Consider the following 22,538-nt stretch of genomic DNA (forward strand, 5'->3'; position numbering starts at 1 on the left):
TTTGGTGGCATTTGATCACCTCTTTTGTTCTGAAAAAAAAAAAAAAAAAAATATTTGTTACTTTCTGCTATATAACATTCCCAATAAAAAAAAATGTAAAAATCTAATTTTTTCACAATTTTAGGCCAATTTGTATTCTGCTACATATTTTTTGGTAAAAGAAAATCCCAGTAAGCGTATATTGATTGTTTTGCGCAAAAGTTATCGTGTCTACAAACTAGGGGAAAGATTTATGTCATTTTTATTCATTTATTTATTTTTTATTAGTAATGGCGGCGATCAGCAATTTTTAGTGGGACTGCGGTCTTTACTGCGGACAGATCGGACCCCTAACTGACATTTTTTACACTTTTGGGGGACCAGTGACATTACTAGAGTAATCAGTGCTAATAATATGCACTGCTCCTGTACTAATGACAGCTGGCAGGGAAGGGGTTACACCAGGGGCGATCAAAAGGTTAAATGTGTCCCTAAGGGGTGCTTTCTAACTGTGTGGGGGATGGGCTTGCTGCATGAATACAGCGACCTGTGTTCATTACTGACAGAACAGCAGTCTGCCGTGTTTACAATGACAGACTGCCGTTCTGTCTCCACAGGGAGCAATCGCGGGTGCCCGGTGAACATCGCGGCCACAGGACCCACTGATTGTTTCCCCCTGTAGCCAATCGGCGCTAGTGACGTACAGGTATATTGTTTTGCGGGACAGAGCCGACCTGCAGCCATAAAACTATGGCGGCTGGTTGGCAAGTAGTTAAAGCCTAAGTTTGGTGGTTTATCCCCATCCGGGGGATCCGATCTGCTGCTTTATGAGGCTGTCTACAGACGATACATTGCATGCTTTTCTCTATCAGAGGGATTAGTCTTATCCTGGATCAAGCCATTTAACTGTGACTTTGTTCCTTATTGGTCATTGCCATTCGGTCCTTGTTCTTACTAAGACAAATATCTTGTCTAACCTGTCTACAGCAATATCATGTATTAGACTTACCTCAGCAGATCATCCCCTGTACATATTCAATATTTTGTCTACCTCTATTTTGTCTAAAACCTTGGCTACTGTGAACACACATCCACTTTTACAGGTAACTTGTATACCAGTAGCTCCGGAAGAAGTTAGAATTTTTAAGCGAAACATGTAGGGCACCTGGCTACATGAACCTTCCCCTATGTGCAAAGTTGTACCAACCACACTAGAGGACGCTCTGCGTTATCCTTGACACCGTTCTCGAGTTATGTAGGATGTAACGTATAGCATCCTCCCTTACTACTTTGTTCATATTATGCAATTATTGTAAACCACTTTGTATACTTATGCCCCTCGGCAAGGTGTATTTTGGTGTTCCTTTAATGTATTTTGTCCAATTATTATCTCCCTGTGTAGGGGGTTCCCTTCCCTGATTTTATGTCAATCAACAATAAAGTTTTTTTTATTCTGATTCTATTGTGCCTAGAAAATCCATTCCCATATTTTTCTTTCTATTCTTGTCAAATTTTGAGGATGTGGCACATTGTTTCCCTATTTTGTTGCGCCCCTACTCTTGCTGCACTAGTGTTGGCGCATTAGATCTATTCAACTAAAGCCTAAGTTTAGTTTAAAAAAAACATATTCTTCTAATGCCCCTACTCCCAGGTCCGTAATCTTCTGGTGTGGCCGGAAATACTAGAGCCAAGGGACCAGTCAATATGCATTGCTCCTACAGTCATAGAAAGTGTACTAAAGCTTCTGTGAAAGAAAAATGATCTCTGAAAGGAGGAGGCAGATTTTTCATTTGTCCACTTGTCTTCCATTCATAGAGACATTTTTAAATCATAGCTATTGTACAGTTTCAATGAATGTGAATGGGAAGGCAGAAAGTGGGCTTAGTCGGCACACTTGATTGGTGCATATGACAGATCCCTCAGCTCTGTTAATCCCCGACACACAGAAATATTGTGTGTGGGGGGGGTGGGGGGGGTGTGTGAGTGGAGGAAGTTTTCAACTAAAGCCCGAGCCAGCAGCACAAGGGTCGCATAGTAATTATTGCCCCATTTTTTACTGAACTATAGGATATTTAGACAGGGAGAAATTCTTATTCTGAAAATGCTGGTTGCCTGACTGTTTGTAGCCACTAACCTGAAGCAAACAGCTACAGAAATCAGAACTCTTGGTCTACAAATTTGTTCCTTATTATTAACACAGAAAGTATAGAAGCATTTGGATCAACATAACAGCCAGACAGCTTGCATATTTAAAGCGGAAGGGTTTGTTCTGCTTTTCCATGAATTTTTTTGGTGTGGTTTTCAAAACTACACCAAAGATGCAGCAGTGGTGTGAAGAGTCCCATAGGATTTAAAGCTTGCAAGGTAAAAACACAGGAAAACACTTGTGTGAAAAGGCTGTAATGGAAGCCTATGTATTTTCTCAGTACAGTTGTTCTTTATAAGGTAACTGGAGGTTCAGTGCCTGTGTAATAGCAGTGAGGACAAGCAGATATGTCATGTGTCCATGCGATTCATTAGAGATCTTCCTGGCTATGCACAGACTATTGGTTGGTGCTTGTTTGTTAAAATGCCCTGTACTTGCTTGGTCTTTGTTGCTTTTGCAAACATGGGGCCCCATTTGGCAAAGGATTGAGGTCTACAGCAAAGTTCATTTAGGCACAGTGTCCAGTGAAGCAAATGATTCACCCACTGTTTGTGTATATACAATGTGCTCTTTCGTGCCTGGATGTCAGAGGATGCTCAGTGCCAAAACAACCATCTCCGTATGAATTGAAATACATGGCGTTCTCTCAGGGCCCATTTAAACTATTGAATTATGGTAACTCGCGTGAATTTCTGCACTTTCAGAATGTAAATAAACCCTCTGAGATGTGCAAAATATAAAGCTGAACAAGCTCAGGATAGGTTCAGGCAAACATACTGTACTGGAGGCAATTTACAGTGCACGCTAATTTTAGTATAATTTTTAAAGGAGAAGTACAGCCAAACGAACTTTGGCTATATTTCTGTGGATCACAGGAGTGCAGTTTGTCCTGAACTCCTGTAACCCGATTTCAGCCAACATCGGGCCAGAGCCCACTGTCAGCTGACGTCACAGAGCCAGTCCAGGCTGGGGAAAGATCACATGCATCTGGTAGGGATCCACCCTGGACTGGCACCTGCTCAGCCTGCCAGCGAGCCGCTGAGAGCCTGAGCCAGCGGCTCCCATCCCTGCCACAGCCCAGAGCTCCAGTGAGTGCTGGAGGGGCAGAGCAGACAGCAGTGATTGACAGTCACCAGCTCTCTGCTCAGACTGGCAGGAAGAACTGTTTTATCGCTCAGTTCTCAGCCTTAGAAACGATGGTGGACATCGCATTGATACTGCATCAACCAAGGTAAATATGATGGTATGATTTAAAAAAATAAATAAAATCCCATACTTCTCTTTTACAGCCGGTTCACACTGCCGCGACCATAAGTCGCCCCATGTCGGAGAGACTTTTTACAGCGATTTTATTGCGACTTTACTGCGACTTCAGCGCGACTTGTGAATTATTTTGCGCAACTTATATGACAGACGACTTTGTATTTGGCCAATCAGAATATGATGTGTTGTGACCAAATTCCCCTTTTCTGTCTTTTTTTACTCATTTCCTCATTGCCCACCAGTGCCACGTATCAGTGTCCACCAGTGCCACTGCCCACCAGTGCCACGTATCAGTGTCCACCAGTACCACTGCCCACCAGTGCCACGTATGTGTCCACCAGTGCCACTGCCGACCAGTGCCATGAATCAGTGTCCACCAGTGACACATATCAGTGCCACGAATCAGTGTCCACCAGTGCCACGTATCAGTGCCACGAATCAGTGTCCACCAGTGCCACGTATCAGTGTCCACCAGTGCCACGTATCAGTGCCACGTATCAGTGCCACGAATCATTGTCCACCAGTGCCCCATATCAGTGCCACGAATCAGTGTCCACCAGTGCCACGTATCAGTGCCACGAATCAGTGTCCACCAGTGCCACGTATCAGTGCCACTAATCAGTGTCCACCAATGCCACATATCAGTGCCACGAATCAATGTCCACCAGTGCCACATATCAGTGCCACGTATCAGTGCAACGTATCAGTGTCCACCAGTGCCACGTATCAGTGCCACATATCAGTGTCCACCAGTGCCACGTATCAGTGCCACGAATCAGTGTCCACCAGTGCCACGTATCAGTGCCACGTATCAGTGCCACTAATCAGTGTCCACCAATGCCACATATCAGTGCCACGAATCAATGTCCACCAGTGCCACATATCAGTGCCACGTATCAGTGCAACGTATCAGTGTCCACCAGTGCCACGTATCAGTGCCACATATCAGTGTCCACCAGTGCCACGTATCAGTGCCACGAATCAGTGTCCACCAGTGCCACGTATCAGTGCCACGTATCAGTGTCCACCAGTGCCACATATCAGTGCCACGTATCAGTGCCACGAATCAGTGTCCAGCAGTGCCATGTATCAGTGTCCACCAGTGCCACATATCAGTGCCACGAATCAGTGTCCACCAGTGCCGCGTATCAGTGTCCACCAGTGCCACATATCAGTGCCACGTATCAGTGCCACGAATCAGTGTCCAGCAGTGCCATGTATCAGTGTCCACCAGTGCCACATATCAGTGCCACGAATCAGTGTCCAGCAGTGCCACGTATCAGTGCCATGTATCAGTGTCCACCAGTGCCACATATCAGTGCCACTAATCAGTGTCCACCAGTGCCACGTATCAGTGCCACGAATCAGTGTCCACCAGTGCCACGTATCAGTGCCACTAATCAGTATCCACCAGTGCCACGTATCAGTGCCACGAATCAGTGTCCATCAGTGCCACGTATCAGTGCCGTGTATCAGTGCCACGTATCAGTGCCACGAATCAGTGTCCACAAGTGCCACGTATCAGTGCCACGAATCAGTGTCCACCAGTGCCACGTATCAGTGCCACGAATCAGTGTCCACCAGTGCCACGTACCAGTGCCACGAATCAGTGTCCACCAGTGCCACAAATCAGTGTCCACCAGTGCCACTTATCTGTGTCCACCAGTACCACTCACACAGACCAAGCAGAGATAATGGAATATATATATCATTACATATATATATATATATATATATATATATATATATATATATATAACATATAGCAGGGGTACTCAAATATAAAATTGAAAGGTCCACTTACCAATTTTCCATTCAGTCCGAGGTCCGGAAAAGTTAATGTCTGGCTGCTGGTCCTGGCTTCTGGTCTCTGGTGCTGGCTGGTGCTGGGCTCTGTGGTGCTGTCTGGTGTTGGCTCTGTGGTGCTGGCTGGTGCTGGGCTCTGTGGTGCTGGCTCTGTGGTGCTGTCTGGTGTTGGCTCTGTGGTGCTGGCTGGTGTTGGCTCTGTGGTGCTGTGCTCTGTGCTGTGATGCTGGCTGGTGTTGGCTCTGTGGTGTTGGCTGGTGTTGGCTCTGTGGTGCTGTGCTGTGATGCTGGCTGGTGTTGGCTCTGTGGTGCTGGCTGGGGTTGGCTCTGTGGTGCTGACTCTGTGGTGCTGGCTCTGTGGTGCTGGCTGGTGTTGGCTCTGTGGTGCTGGCTGGTGTTGGCTCTGTGGTGCTGACTCTGTGGTGCTGGCTCTGTGGTGCTGGCTGGTGTTGGCTCTGTGGTGCTGGCTGGTGTTGGCTCTGTGGTGCTGACTCTGTGGTGCTGTGCTGTGATGCTGGCTGGTGTTGGCTCTGTGGTGCTGGCTGGTGTGACGAATACGGGTATCAGACCCCTGGCCTTCTCATCCACCTCGTGACCAAAGACCAAGCAATCTCACACCCTGCCGTCACTTGTGTAACAATGCCACTCTCAGCTGCGCCCAGCACACAGATTGTCCAGCTTGCGGGACCACAATCTAGATGCCAGCAGACTGAGAGCGATTGTCACCGGGTTAATTAAACGATTAACCCTTTCACTGCCACCACCGCTACGTTTCAGCTTAGCGGATGCTCCTGATTTCACAAATATCAATTATGACTTTAGAATAACCGTCTGTAACACACACTGTCACCTGACAAGAATGTTTCAGATAGGTTAGCCTAAACAGTACAAATATCAATTATGACTTTAAAATAACTGTCTATAACACACAATAGCGCACTTCAGGAGGCAGGGTTTGTTTGGGTCAAGTTGCGTTTAAGAGCTTAGAGACAAAAGTTAACACTTTTCAAAATAAGGTTTAATTATAAGAAAGGTTTTAAAATTGGTGCGAATAAAAATATTTACAGAAAAATGGGTTACAAAGAAATGGAGACACAATATACAGCAATTTTAGAAAAAGGAGAATAAAAGAATGAAAATACTTGCATTAAAACAGTCCTAGTATTACCTTAAGTTTCAGAGTTGAACAGGTATGTTTGGTTCTTCTTGGGGCGGTGTTATGCCATCGATCTTAGGATGAGAACTGAGCTCTCTATCCGTTCCTGCCTTTTTCCCTGACTCTCCAGGGGGTGTCACCAGAAGTACTTAGCCAATTGGCTCTGAGTCTATAAACCTCTAAATGACCGCCCGCTTTGACAGATTAATAAAAGCACTCATATCTTCAATTATGAAACGGTTACACGCTTGAAACCGATATTTTATGGTACGTTTTTGAATGTCCTATCTTTAGACACTAAACATGGGGTATTTCAGACTAACATCTGCCCTGTACGCCCTTGGATCGCTAGCTTGCCTTTCCTCGGCATGACGGTGTCCGTGCTTAGACTTAATTCGATTGGTATTTTATGGGGCACCCAAATATCTACTTTTTGTTAATATGTTATGTTTGGTTAAAAAGATATGATTTGAGCCCGGATTGTGAGATGTAAGTTCACAATTTGGCTTGGAGAATGTACAAAGCAATTTCCCTGGACATCTAATCTGACCCCCCTGCTGTCCTCGCAGACACAACTCCTGCTTGGTCAAAGCTTGTGTATAGTAAAGGTGTGAAAAATGTCAGCCTAGCAGGAACCTGGTGAGGGAGTGCCTTTTGGTTCCTCTGATTAGAAAAAGGTGGGGGCTACTTCGCTCAAGGAGCCTGGGTCACTACACAAAATGGACGTTGAGAGGACAAGATGGTGTCCGAACACTCAACACCATTACAGCTGGGGTTGGCTCTGTGGTGCTGACTCTGTGGTGCTGGCTCTGTGGTGCTGGCTGGTGTTGGCTCTGTGGTGCTGGCTGGTGTTGGCTCTGTGGTGCTGTGCTCTGTGCTGTGATGCTGGCTGGTGTTGGCTCTGTGGTGTTGGCTGGTGTTGGCTCTGTGGTGCTGTGCTGTGATGCTGGCTGGTGTTGGCTCTGTGGTGCTGGCTCTGTGGTGCTGACTGGTGCTGGCTGGTGTTGGCTCTGTGGTGCTGGCTGGTGTTGGCTGGTGCTGGCTCTGTGGTGCTGGCTGGTGTTGGCTTTGTGGTGCTGGCTGGTGTTGGCTCTGTGGTGCTGGCTGGTGCTGGCTCTGTGGTGTTGGCTGGTGCTGGCTCTGTGGTGTTGGCTGGTGCTGGCTCTGTGGTGCTGGCTGGTGTTGGCTGGTGCTGGCTCTGTTGTGCTGGCTCTGTGGTGCTGGCTGGTGTTGGCTCTGTGGTGCTGGCTGGTGCTGGCTCTGTGGTGCTGGCTGGTGCTGGCTCTGTGGTGCTGGCTGGTGCTGGTGCTGGCTCTGTGGTGCTGGGCTCCTGTGCGATATCCCACTGCGGCTGTCACTGAAAATGGTGCCTCTTTCTAATTCCTTCATAGCTCCGGTTCACAGGCGGAGTGATATCAAATGCACTCCGCCTGTGAGAGGAGGAGCCGTATAGAAAGCAGGCGGCTGCAGCAGAGAGCAAAGCCACTGCTTCCTCTGTACGGCTCTTTTTCTTACAGGCGGAGTGCATTTGATATCACTCCGCCTGTGAGCCGGGACTATGAAGGATGCGGCAGCTCCATTCCCTCACTGCAGCGGGCGGGCGTGTGACGTCACAGGTTGCTAGACGCCGGGCGGCCGGTGATCTAGCAACCAGTAATAAAAGAAAGTAGGCAGCGGTCCAGATCTAAGAGCGTCGGGGTCCGGGCGCGGCCCGGAGTCTGCCTATTGAGGACCTGGGCCATATAGGCATGGCTGCAATGTGGGGAATGCCTGGCTAATCTCTTTCTTCTTCCTAGAAAGTCTGATAACAAGTCGCTTCAATTAAGATAAGGAGGCGACTCCCATTGAAGTATATGGGACAGTCGGATCACAGGTCGCCTCAAAGTAGTACAGGACCCTTTTCTGAAGTCAGAGCGACTTCAGTAGTGCCAATTAATACGGCACTGATTGATTAACATTGCTTTTGTTATGTCAAGTGACTTGGGGCGACTTGAGGGCACACAAGTCGCCTCACAAGTCGCGCTAGTGTGAATGGGCTCTTAACGTGGAATGTATGACAACATTGATTGTTATCAAAACTGTTATGAGTAATGTTCTGCTTTAGGCCTCTTGCACACTGCAGCTTAAAAACGCTCAGTACAGCATTTTTTTTTTCTGTGCTAAAATAGAGCCCATTCATTCTTATGTGCCTATGCACACAGCTGCGTAATTGAGCGCCGCTTATTCTTCAGTAAGAACAAAATAGAAAAATCTGCATTTTTGGTCAGTAATTTACGCCTGATGCGCGCAAATACGCGCGAATATGTGCAAATGCGCGCAAATGACCATAAAATGTCAATTGAATATCCAGAACGCTAGAATAAATTTACTCGCAATTGCGCGCATTTACGCGAATTCGCGCGAGCACGTAAGCGCGAAAATGCGCGCATTACAATTACGCCAGAAAACGTAGATGCTTTAACAGGAGTATCGTGTGCAAGGTGCTTTAGGGTCCATGCACACTGAACTAAAAGAAAAAAAAACAGTTCTTTTGGCAGAAAAAATGCTGATATAGAACTTTATTGTACTGGCATTTAGTAGTGTTTAGCCTTTTTTTTTTGCCAGAAAACTCCTCTCAAAACGCAAACCAGAAGGGGTTTTTTTTTTTCTGCAACTAAACAATGAGCTTAAAAGAATGCCTCTAAACGCCCTAATGTGCATGAACACATGGAATAACATTAAGCTGCTTCTACAGGCAAAATGCAAAACTCCTGTAGAAGCAAAGTTTTTTTTTACAGCTAGTGTGCATAGACCCTTAAAGTGTTCAGTGTTGTGTGGTGTATCAGAATAGGCTCATCAATGCGATTTCACGTTAAAGCATTTATTTAAATAGCTGCAGACTTTGAGCGTGCTACACACGCCCACAAAAAAAGGTCATCATTGTACACAGGACATGTATAGCACATCCAGTCTCTTTTGCCCTGCTTGTGGGACCCCCCCTTGAAGTATACCATAATTGTTGGCTGTGGTTAAAGTAATTGTAAAGTCTCCTTTTTTTTTTTTTTAAATACCAAAATGTTATACTTACCTGCTCTGTGCAGTTGGCTTTGCACAGAGTGGCCCGCATCCTCCTCTTCTTGGGTTCCTCTTCTGTGCTCCTGTCACCTCCCTCCTGTGAGGGCACCCGAGCCAAATCACAACTCCCTGTGTCCATTCAGACACAGAGCCGCGACCCCGCCCTGCCTCCTCTCTTTCCTGATTGGCTGGCTGACTGACTTGAATTGACAACAGCAGGAGCCAATCACGTCACGCTGCTGTCTAAGCCATTGAGGAGGGGAGTCACGGTCAGCTGAAACACTCCAACATCGCTGGGTAAAGATGGGCTCAGGCAAGTATTAGGGGTGCTGGGGAGGCTGCCGCACGCAGAAGTTTTTTTTTTTTTTTATCTTAATGCATAGAATGAAAATCCTTCTGCCTTTACAATCCCTTTCATCAGAGCTAGCATTACAGTATACTCACATGCACACATTTTATATGCAGTAACACTATTTATTTTTAAACTAACACTGCTCAAAGAAAAAGAAAGAGTGCCAATGTGCATTATGGACCCTGGTATCCAACATACAGCCCCTCTGCAATTTTTGTGTCATTTCTGGGTTATGATGCCTTGCTTTTTTTTACAATGCAAGGCACGCCCCCCCCCCCTTTTTTTTCCTTGGCTTTATAAAAAAGTCACAAAGTGACACTCCATTCAGTTCTATGCATAGCAGCCCAGCTGCAGTACATGGAGCAATGGAGAGCAGCAGAGCAGTGCAGAAAAATGCAGACATTGCAATTTTCTGCACCGCCCTGTCCTGTGTGGAAGTGTGAATGGAGCACACAGAAAACCATTGTTCTGTGTACCTTTATGGAGAGCTGTGTGTTCCTTCTGCATTAAAACACAGCTCCCTGTCCTAATGGTGCATCTATGTGTGTGTTGAAAGGTGCTGCCGGCCCATTCATAATAAATTGGGCTGCCTTAGCCTGCATTCACATCTGAGCAGAGCATAGCCCTGATGGTTTTGAAGCATTTTTGTCAGGCATTTTACATGAGTTTTTGCATGTGTATTAAGCTTTAGGAGTTTGTTTCCTGGGTTGAGCAAGGGAAGGTAAAGAATTCTTCAGACATAAAAACACATTTACAGGCATTCCCATTGAGGTCTATAGGGTCAAAAATATCTGAATATGCTCAAAAAAGAGCTGTACTAAAAGATGTACTTTTCTGAGGTTAGGGTGACTGAGCATACAAGTGTGAACAGGGACAATTGGATAGAGTGGGATTCTGTGTAGTCAGACATAGGGGTTTTCCTATGTCTGCAGGACATAGGGAAGGAAATGCTCAAATGTGAATGGGGGCTTACTGTAGCAGGCCTCAACATGTTATTTTCCAGTAATGAAGAAATGTCATCAGCACACCAAGGATTCCTCAATAGGGTCCAAAGCTTTATTTTCATGGTCACATATTAACCACTTTACCACCTGTCTTACGTCCAGGCCACTTTTTGCGATTCGGCACTGTGCGACTTTAACTGACAATTGCGCGGTCGTGCGACACCGTACCCAAACAAAATTATTCTTTTTTAGCTTTTCAGGCACTTTTTTTTTAAAAGCAAAAACGATCGAAAAACTCCTCAGTGTGAAAGCAGTTTAAGGCTGGCCATACATGTTCATTTTTCTTGTACAATTTTCTGTTAGATTTACCAAAAACCATATAATAGAAGGTCACAACTAAACAACACTTTCAATTGTATCCTATAAGGCAGGCCTTTGTACTACATAGTTGAAGGTAAATTTAAAGAAAATTGTAAGAAAAAATGTATAATGTATGGCCAGCCTTAGTGTTATGCCTCGTACACGCGCACCGATTGTTGGCCGTGAATTTTCGGCCAACGTCCGATCGGCCGATTATCGGCTTGTTAGTATGATGCTTCCGACAACCGACTGCGACTTTTCGGCCAAACAAAATCTGGTGTGCATGCTATAAAATTTTTGTTGGCCGTCACCAGAACGGCCGATTGTTCCTCAGTCAGTACAGATTTCGGCAGACAAAAATCAGATGAGCAAGACTGGGCATGCTCAGAGAAGAAAAAACACACGGAAAGTAAACCAGAACATGACATCACTTCTGCAGTTGGTTGTTGTTGGCCGAAAAAATTTGTGTGCAGTCTAGAGCACATTTCAACCAACACAACAACACTGGACAAAAGACGGCCGATCGGTCGCCAACAATCGTTGCGTGTGTACGAGGCATAAGTGTACGATGTGCATTTTGCTGCATACTAATAGACAGTAGGGTGCTCACTAAAGGTATGTAATAAAATGCTGTTTAAATTCAGCCTGAGGACAAGAAATGTAAAACGCATAGATAGTTTGACAGTACCCTTTGCAGCCATGTCAAGCTGTCAGATCTTGTAGGCTTATTTCCAGGCTATGCTAGTCTCTGACTGCTCAGAGCAGATAGCAGGAAAAGCTTTCACTCAATCTGACGGGACTTCATAAAGCTATTTTATTATTCATTTTTTCTTCTGTGTTTTTACAAAGCTATTTCAATGGAGCAATAATAAGATCATCTGCCTATGGTGTACCTTTTACTACACCTTTTGCATGGTTTTTCAGTGGAATTAAAGCCATCACAAAGAGATCTGTGCTTTCTCTGGGCGGAGGACTGTTCATCCTAGAACATAGCTGTTTGAGGACTTGTCAACATGCGCGGTTTCTGCTTTTCCAGCTAAGGATCATTTATTTTGATGTGATCCCAGCCTCCCCTCGTCCTCCACCTGTCAAAATAAACAAATAAATAACACGTTTGAAGGGAACACATCTCTGTTTTCAAGCCATGATCTGACTGTGATCAATTTAAATAGCTGATTTTGGGCTGCCAAAAATGTAGTGGAAGCGTTCCAAGCTCTTCAGCTCAGACATATGCTTCCAATTGTGTGCAAATGTTAATTGTTTTCTAGAAATTGTCAGGGAAGAGCAATTTTGGTCAAGTCTGGCTCTTCTGCTATTATTGTGGTTTTGAGACCAGCTTTAATTGTTTTTACATTTTACCTAATAAAGCTGAGGACTTTCTCTGCAGTTGGAAATGAAGACATAACTCACAGGGGTTGTAACATGTTGACAGCATGAGCTCACAGTGTTGAAAGCTCAGGTCATGAGGAGTGCTTCATTCCTGCTGGAAATGTTGGGGCGTTGGTATTAAATCACATTTGTTACCATAACAATATTGTACTAAATCATTTTTTTCTTTTACACATCAGGAAAACAAAACCAATTTTTCATTCAAGTCCAATAAACTTTATTGTTCTTATAGGCTGACACCTCCCTCCAGACTTCATTCCTATAAGTTTAAAGCAAACTTGTAAATGCATTTTGAGGAATCTTTGCCTACCTTGAGGTTTGTATGCGAATATCAACTTCCTGACAGCATACGCACAATACCACCCCATATTCCACTTAATGTGCTTGTAAAGGCTAAATATTTTTTACCTTAATGCATTCCTTTTACTTACCTGAGCCCTCGTTTGATCCAGTACATTGCACAGCTGCAGCTCTTCTCTCCCCTCACTTCCTGGTCTCACTGGCTTTGCTGGGGCACCAGAAGCCATTGGCTCCCAGTGCTGTCAATCAAAGCCAATGATGAGGGAGCAGGGGGGGGGGGGGGGCACTGAGTCCTACTGTCTGTATCAATGGATGTAGCAACGGGGCTTGGGTGCGAGCATGCACAAGTGAACAGAGGGGAGGGGCCAGGAATGCAGGCAGGGGACGCGAAAAGAGGAGATTCCATTGCACAAAGCAGGTAAGTATAGACATATTTGTTATATATATATATATATATATATATATATATATATATATATATATAAAAATACGTATTTTTTTTAATTACCTTTAAAATAACTTTAACAGTGCTTGACACTTTAAGGTGATTGTAAACGATCATCTTGTAAAACAACTCATTCAGTTTAAAATTGAAATGAAATGGCATGGTAATGTATATATATATATATATATAAGAAAAAACAGTATAAACACTTTACCCACCCCCCCTTTTTTTTATAAGTGATCACATTGCCTCTGTTCTCAGCTGCATAGGGGCTGGGGGAGGAGAAACAGCAGGACACTGAGCTTCCCAGTGAAAGGCCGTGTGTGTGTGTGTGTGGGGGGGGGGGGGGGTCAGGACAAGTCTGATCATTGGAGTAGAGAAGGCTAAGTTCCCAGCATGGCTGGAGAATTGACCACAGTGTGTTCTGCTTAGTGTGGTCAGTTTTTAATAGAAAAGTAGAGGAACTGGCAAGAACACCAGGGATTTCACACAAATGAATCAATACAAGGAGAACAGGATACTTTTTCTTACTAATATACATGGTACAGCAGGCACATATCAGGAATATGAAGTGTTGAGTTTACACTGAGGATTGGATATTGCCTCAAAGCATGTCCATTTCTACGGCCTTTTAAAAGTTTTAAAATACAGAACGCATGTACTAAAAAATTAATGTAGACTTCCTTTGCTGATTCCTCTGTTTAAAAATGCTTGTCAGTCAGCTCTCATTCTGATTCCCTCCAAACCTTGAGTTATGCCCCATACACACGTGCAGATTATCTGCAGACTTTTGTCTGCAGACTTACCAAAACCATATAATATGAGGTCAAACCTAAACACTTTCAATTTGTATGCAATTCGGCAGGCCCTTGCACTACATAGAAAAGGTAAGTCTGCAGACAAAAGTCTGCAGATAATCTGCACGTGTGTACGGGGCATTAGTGTTTCAGGATACGTTTGTAGATCAAGAGTTCTGACTTTGCTGGCTACATGCTTTGTTTCAGGTCAGTAACTTAGAGATAACTTGTCTAGTAGACAGTTTAGTAATGTCAGAATATATACATGTTTCCTTTAAGGTGTGTACAGACATCAACACCCATGGATGTTTTTATGGCAGGGCTACATTTAGGTATAGGATCCCATAAAAGAAAAAAAATCTCTTATTATTATCATCATAGCATTTCATAAATCTTGGTCTAATTTATTAAAGTGTCTGAGGAGTGACTGATCTGGAATAGTCTTCATAGACCCATGTCAACACCCCAATTTTTTCCTCTTCATTCCCCTCTTATGCAAAGGAAAATCTTTTTAAGTTCTTAAGTCTACACATATGTGAGGAATTCTTTCCACATCCTCAGGTACCATGGAGGGCAGATTTGGACAGGCAAGGAACTGTGTGCAATGGATGCAGCTGACCTTTCTGCAAGCTTTTTGACCTGCTTTGTTGAGCTCAGTGATGAATGCATTTATTGTACTGCATAGTAGTGTAGAAGACAGTCAGTTCAAGGATGCACAGGAGTGTGTCCCTTCCCACGCTTCCCTGACACACACTCAAAGTTTGCTATCAGTGGAATAAATTCAAGTAGGCTGTTCACTTTGCAAGGAAATGCTTCTTTAGCTTCCATCATCCAATCATGTGATTCCCTTATGCGAATGGGAATTCTATGCAACACAAATTGTCATCACATTCATTAAGATTAGGGAAAATTCCCTTACAAAGTGAATATCCGTTTTGCCTTTAGTAAAGCAACCCCAGTGTATAAAAAGAATCCACAAATCATTAGTGTAAGTATGTAAAAAAATAACCCCAAGCCCAGCATTGGTGATCACTGACTAGCTAACCCATCACAGGCTCCCACACTGCTCAGCCTCTCTTCTCTGTCATACCGGGATTTTGCAATGACAGGAGATCACGCCTGTATACCTGCTATGCCAGGCACTGTAACCCAAACAGCATACCAGCCCTCAACTGCCAACACTTGGGAGATTCAATCAAGATCCTGAGAGAGCAGGAAGCCAACCAGTAACATTGGGTGATTCCCAAGTTCTCCAAGAGGCTTGCATGTACTGAGTTCTTCATAAGGGTTCATGCACACTGCATCTCAAAGAAGGCCTAAGAAGCGGCTCCTATAGGCTTTTGAGCTTTTTTTGAGCTCTCATTTTTTTCTGCCTGGAAACTCCCCTCCATTTTAGCCAATGTGTCCATGCACACTATGGCTTTTTCAGGAGTTTACAGGCCAGGCAGGAGAAAACCCCCACCAAACTCACCTTTTTCATAAGGGAGCTTTTGGAGGAGCCTAAGTGCCCAAAAACGCATGAAAAAGGTAAAAAATGCACACAAAATAATGGAAAAATGAGTGGAGAAAAAGGTAAAAACCGCACACAAAATGAAGGAAAAATGAGCGGAGGGTTTGTGAAAAAAAAAAAAAAGCTTATGCTCAAATAAGCGCAATAAAAACGCGCAAAAGAGCACAAAAAAGCACAAGCTTTTAGGCAGAGAAATAAAAGCTTAAATGGCTGTGAGAGCGGTTTTTATTTTTAGCTGCAGTATGCATGGGCCCTACGTGTGGAAGGATGCTCCCTAACAGGACATCCTCTCCAGTTCTTTTCACAAATCACAGGTGAATAAACATTGTGCTTATTTAATGGTCCTACAAATGAAAATCTGATATTCCGCAGAATTTGAAAGTGTAATAAAAAAAAATAAAATACAAAACCTGTTATATGAGGTAGGAAAAAAAATTAGAAAATCTTCCGTTCTTATTGATAAAAGTATTCTTGATATGATGTATGTAACATGCAAATTTCACTGGTCCCAAGTATATATTCACAAACTATTCATAGGTAGGTCATATAGGTCCATACATATAATTCTGGATTTTTATATGTAAGTACTAAAGTCTCTGATTAGGCAGTTGAGCCAGAATTGGGATCACAGCCCTGAGCCTGTAAGTCTGCGTCAGGGGTTCCCTTTAAGAAGCTATACATTTCCTTTGCTCTTTGACAATGTGCTGATTAGAATGGTAAACAGAGCTGTATCTTATATCCTGTTTTGACTTGGAATAAAGAAAAGCGCTTTTTGTAGATATAGTGTGCGATCTTCCTTCTGTCCTCATTTGGATGTTGTCGAGGCTTTGAAGGAGATTGGAACTTCACCCAAGTACTATTGGGCTGGCTACGTATAGACCGTCCTGTAACAGGTATCTAGTATCTTATGCTGGACATTCCCTTTACTTAGCTGGTGTAGGAAAAAAATGGATCCAATGCACTCTGTTAACCAAATGTGTTTGATGCCTCATTCTTTTTCCTGCAGCCAAAGAAAGCGTTAAGAGGAATGACAACAAAACCTATACATTTGCTCTAAAATTTAGCTCAGAGTAGGCATAAAAAAAGTAAAATCTGACTGGTTGACAATTATTAACAAGTCTGCTGAAAGTATATTTTGAATGCTGAGTTGGGTATAACTATACATAAGCTCCTTTAGGTTTTAGATGGCAACTTTGTAAAGGATACAGTTGCTAATATTTCTATGTTTATTGGAATATATATATATATATATATAAATACTTATATTTAATAATAAATATTTATATATATATATATATATATATATATATATATATATATATATATATACAGTAAGTAGCATGTGTATTTAGTCTCCAGTTTTAAATGGTTGTCTTAGCAGTACTGTTTGTATAACATGATAAAACTATGTCTGGCTTTTCAAAGCCATAAGATCTTTAATTAACCAGCTTGGAACATGAATGACCTTTTTCCTCTATGCCTGGGTTTTGTACATTTTAATGTATTTACATGTGTGTCTGGTGTGCCACGGATATGACCACAGGAAACAAATATACCATGCAATGATAACAGACAGTCATTTCAGGATGTTTTTAAAAGTCATGTTTAGTGCGTCATTTATATATTTTCTGATGTTTACCTGATAATTATTTGCAGGATGTACTTACAGGAAACGGTCGTAGCATTATGCTCTTGAAAATATTTTGGCACATCAGCTTAGGCTATTACACATCTGTGTTTTCCGTGTAGTGTGTTTTTTTACACTTTACTATTCTTCCCTATGAAAGGTGCATTTTTCTAGAAACTACAAATACAAAAAAATCCCATTTGCTACATCTTTGTTGTGGTTTCCATTACCTTCCATTGAGAAAAATGGGCACACATGCAAAATGTGTTTATATACATTTAAAACACACTGCACTACAGAATTGTGAATGTATGCTTATAGCCATGATTTGTATTGTCCGTGAATTCCCTATTTTAAATGTCCTTGGCTTGTCTATAAATGGTATAATCTCTAATAGTGCTCTTTTACTTCTTACAATAATAATACTGATAGTAGAGTCCCATGATCAGGCACAACACAGATCATGCAGAACTCATTATTAATTTTTTTCCAGTAAATATTGGATTATCTCTTGCATTATATAGTTGTAAGAAAGAAGAAAAAAAAAAAAAAAAAAAACAAGGATTCCAGTTTTTACTTTTTTCCACTATTTCAATTTTAACCACTTCTAGTCTGTGTCAATTCTGACATTCCTCTCCTACATGTAAAAAACATTTTTTTTGCATTAAAACTACTTAGAGCCCCAGAAAATGATATATATATATTTCTAAGGAGAGGCCCTAGAGAATAAAATAGTGGGCATTGCAAATTTTTACTTCACACATTATTTGCACAGCTGATTTTCAAACGCAAATACATTTTAACCACTTGCTGACTGCGCTATAGCCGGCCTCCCATGCACATGCTTCCCGCATGCCCCCTGGGGCACACATCCGGAAATGTCCGTGAAGGCTGGGTCCCAGCGCATCATGGGTCGCGGTAAAGGGCCAATCACAGTGGCCCTTTACCACATGATCGCTCCGTCCAATGATGGAACGATCACTTGTCAACAAACTGGGATCATGCCTGGTATAGCTTATGCTGCTGCGGTGTTTCTGTTTCCTCACATGCTGTATCAGTGTGAGGAGAGGAGAGAGAAACACCACAGCAGCGCGAGCTGGCACAATCCTGAGTGCCATCAGTGCCAACAGTACTCATCAGTGGCCAACAGTGCCAACAGTGCTCATCAATGCCACAGCAGTGCTCCTACATTGCCAGCAGTGCTCATCAGTGCCCCAACAGTGCTCATCAATGCCAGTACAGTGCCCATCAGTGCCACTACAGTGCTTTTTTAGTGTCACTACAGTACCCTACAGTGCTCATCAGTGCCCTATGGTGCCACTAGAGTGCTCATCAGTCCCGCTATGGTGCCACTACAGTGCACATCAGGGCCCTACAGTGCACATCAGTAAGTGCTTATCAGTGCCATTAGTGAGTGCTTATCAGTGCTCATCAGTGACCTACAGTGCTAGCAGTGCCCTACAGTACCATCAGTGATTGCTCATCAGTGGCACTAAAGTGATCATCAGTGCCACTACATTGCCCTAATAGTGCTCATCAGTGCCACTTCATGGCCCTATTAGTGCTCAATAGTGCATATCAGTGCGCATCAGTGAGTGCTCATCAGTGCCACTCTATCAGTGGATCCTCATCAGCGCCCGTCAGTGCTGTAAAAATTTGTAAAAAAAATGTGTAAAAAAAAAAATGCGTTTTCTTTTCACATTTTCCAAAAACTTGTGAAAGAAGATGACATATTCAGTAGACTCATAATGCCTCAGAATATATGTTGGGGTGTTTGCTTTCCAAAATGGGGTAATTTTGTGGGCGTTTCTATTGTCCTGGTGCTCCAGGGCCTTCAAAAGTGTAATAGGTAGTCAGGAAAGTATATGTGTAATTTATGCTCCTAGAACGCCTGACGGTGCTCCTTGGATGTTGGGCCTCTGTATGTGGCCAGGCTGTGTAAAAGTCTCACATGTGGTATCGCCATACTCATAGTGGGTGGAACAACTGTGTTCCTATAGCTGGATGCCGCAGCAGCTAGTCACATTCTTACTGTTCTCTCCAGTCACACAGGAGAGCCTGGTAAAAGTGGCAGCAGGAGGGGGCTCTGTAGCTGCTCCTGATGACGTCTGAGTGATGAAACGTGTAGGAGGGAGCCAAAGCGTCATTGCATCACTTCCAGTTTTCGGGTCTGTAGAGCGCACTGGCGTTCCGGACTTCCTGATTCTCTGTTTTTACTGCTTGGCTTTTACTGATCAAATGTAAGTGCACTACCAGTTTCTTATTAAAATTTAAACCACGGAATTATGCTATGGATGTTTAATTTCTCACACATGTATGAGACTGTGGGGGTAACTGGAGCATAAGAATATAGTGTGTCAGCCACCCATCGTGAAAAGGAGATTACATGCAGCCACTGGTGCTGTGAATGCTGGATACCCCCTTGGTGGGGTGAACTTTCAGATGAGTGGGGTACATAAGGGGGAGCACGAGTGAAGACACCGGCACAAACATTTTGTGATAGCATGCAATATTAAACTTTAGGACTGTCATTATATTGTGTGCAAGCACACATCACTTTTGCAGTCCCGTTTATTGGTTCATATAAGTCTTTTTTGCACATGTCACCTTATCACTGAGTCACATAGTATTGGTTTAAACATTGGATTTTTGTAATTTGCTTTAAACTATTCATTAGATGTATAGCATGTATCAGTTATAAGTTTGGTGTATATACACACTGAGTATTGCAATACACCCAGCATAAGCAGCGTCACACTCACTAACTTTCTCTATCACATACACTAAGGCTGGCCATACATGTTTAATATTTTTACCTTAAACTACATAATACAAAGGGCCTGCCTAATTGGATACAATTGCAAGTTGCTTCGTTTTGGCCTCATATTATATTGTTTTAGGTAAATCTAAAGGAAAATTTAACATGTTGGGCCAGCCTAACATCTATCCAGGTAGCTGTTTAAGTGCAGGCAGCACAACATCTGATCAGTCCATAGCGCAAATATCTTTTCTATTTTATTCAATGTACTTATATTATAATGTACAATATCATACAATATCAAAAATGTTCAAAATGAGCTTTGATTATTGTTCTACGTAATTTATAAATCACAGAACAGTTTGCCCAAAACACTATACAACCTAAAAGGAAGAGGCAAGTGATTCAAAGGGTAAGCTCTTCTGAGCAGGGCCCTCTTAATCCTGTATTTTATTGTATTGTATATGTACTGTCTCCCTCTATTATTGTAAAGCGCTGCGTAAACTGCTTGCGCTATAGAAATCCTTAATAATAATAATAATAATAATAATGGCTGTAAGAGCCCATTCAGACAGGGGCGACACGACTTGCTGGGGCGACCTGTGAAGTCGTGGTGCACAGCGTGCACCACGACCTCGGCGCGACTTGCACGGACTTCATATAATTGAAGTCAATGCAAGTCGCCTCCAGGTCGCTCCAAAGTAGTACAGGACCCTTTTTCTAAGTCGGAGCGACTTGTGTCGCTCCTATTAGAACGGGTCCTGTGCTAATCAATGGCAGGCGACCGACTGCGACTTGTCAGGCGACCAAGTCGCCTGACAAGTCGCGCTAGTGTGAATGGGGTCTAAGGGATGAGCTGATGGAGAAGGTAGAAGTACAGTTTTTAGGTGGAGGCGGAATAGTCTTCCTTGAAGAGAGTTTTTGTGATGTTAGTCTTAATAGTGTTTGCCGTGTAAGTGTTGGGGTGATCTCATTTGTTTGTACACCAACAGTTATTGTGCCCTTATTGTGTTATTAGTAAGATGTGATTGGTTAGCTACTGTTGGTTTTCCATTGCTGCAGCACACTGACACACTATAAAACCTGGAAGTCTAGTACCAGTGTGAAAATTCTCACACTTGGTTTCAGAGGCTCAGGAAAGATAGCAAACATAGAGCCTTCTACTGACAGTGTTGACAGTTTTTATGAGCCTAATCTCCTCCAGCTAAACATAGTCTCTTCAGAACCCTTTCCTTCCCACACATACATAGTCTTTCTTCTTCCCCCATAAGTGGAATTTATTCATCATTCTGTATGTTTCCAGGTTTGCACAGAGCAGATAAACGGTTTGATTTTGAAGTCCTTACAGTAGAAGTGTATTGCAATTCACACTTTTCTCTTCTTCTGCACAGAGGTTGGGGAGTAGCATGCAGCCAGATGAAGGTTCGGAATGGCTTCTGGAACTCCTGAGCGAGGTGCAACTGCAGCAGTATTTCTTGCGTATACGTGATGACCTCAACATCACGCGCCTTTCCCACTTTGATTACGTTAAAAATGAGGATCTGGAGAAGATTGGCATGGGCCGACCTGGTGAGAACATTTTCCTTCCTTGTATTTAAATAACAGGAAGTCAGTACTGCAGATATTATTGGACAAGTTAAATAGTACTGCCAAGTGCAGTCACCCGTAATATCCAGTCTGAGTACAGCTATCAGAGTCCCGACAACAGAAGAACTTAGATCTACTGGTTAACCGGTTGATGTTAATTACTACACTATGCACATTATTACTGCTCTATGCACTCCTTTGTAAAAAAAAAAAAAAAAAAAAAAAAAAAGTTTGTTTGCTTCTCTAGGTGATCACTAAAGCTGGTCATACATTATACATTTTTTTTATTAAACTTCCTTAAGGCACCAATCACACTTGTGCAACTTGTCATGTGACTTTGAACCCCCAAAGTCGCATGACTAGTCACACCCTATGTTTCCCAACGAGTGCCGTTCATATTGGTGCGATTTAAAGTCGCAGTGCATTTAAAATAGTTCCTGCACTACTTTAGTCCAACTATCATGCGAATTGAGGGCCATAGACTTCAATGTAAATCCTTAAAAGTCGCATGAAAGTTGCACTTGCATGATATACATGCGACTTGTGAAAAAAAAGCCGGCAAAGAAAAAAAAACAAAGTGGGGTCCTCCCAAAAATCTATACCAGACCCTTATCCAAGCATGCAGCCTGGCAGGTCAGGAAAAAGAGGGGGGGGGCGTAGTGGAGGGACGAATGAGCCCCTACCCCTCCTGAACCATACAAGGCCATATGCCATATGTATGGTTTAAACCTCAAATTGAGGAAATTGACATCACTAGCAAGTTATAACCAGTCTTAAAACTTTGTTGTATCGTAGTGTTGCTGCTCTTCTAACACTAGGTTCACACCTATGCATTTTTAGTGCATTTTGCAGTTTGTAGAAACGCACTGCAGTTCATTTAACATGGTTTTCTATGGTACACGTTCACATCAATGCGTTTTCCAGGAGGAACGTTTTTGAATCGGGTAAAAAAAAAAAATGGCAATTGGTTTCTCCCAAAATTCATACTAGATCCTTATCTGAGCATGCAGCCCAAGAAATTGAGGGAATGAGCAAGCACCCCGGCCCCCCCTTTCTTCTGAACCA

General features: G+C 43.1%; 1 protein-coding gene across 6 annotated transcripts in view; it reads left to right on the top strand.

Annotated features, from left to right (window-relative positions):
* TNK2 (tyrosine kinase non receptor 2) overlaps positions 1-22,538 on the top strand; it is a 362,744-nt gene that overhangs the window by 227,375 nt on the left and 112,831 nt on the right. For all 6 annotated transcript variants that reach the window (XM_082252264.1, XM_082252263.1, XM_082252262.1 and 3 more), the window contains one exon: positions 21,278-21,455. In XM_082252264.1, the coding sequence (XP_082108390.1) occupies positions 21,293-21,455 (163 nt within the window). In that variant the 5' untranslated portion in view covers positions 21,278-21,292. The remainder of the gene's footprint in view (positions 1-21,277; positions 21,456-22,538) is intronic.

This window comes from Pelophylax lessonae, assembly GCF_965119305.1.
Source record: "Pelophylax lessonae genome assembly, chromosome: 3".
Lineage (NCBI taxonomy): Eukaryota > Metazoa > Chordata > Amphibia > Anura > Ranidae > Pelophylax > Pelophylax lessonae.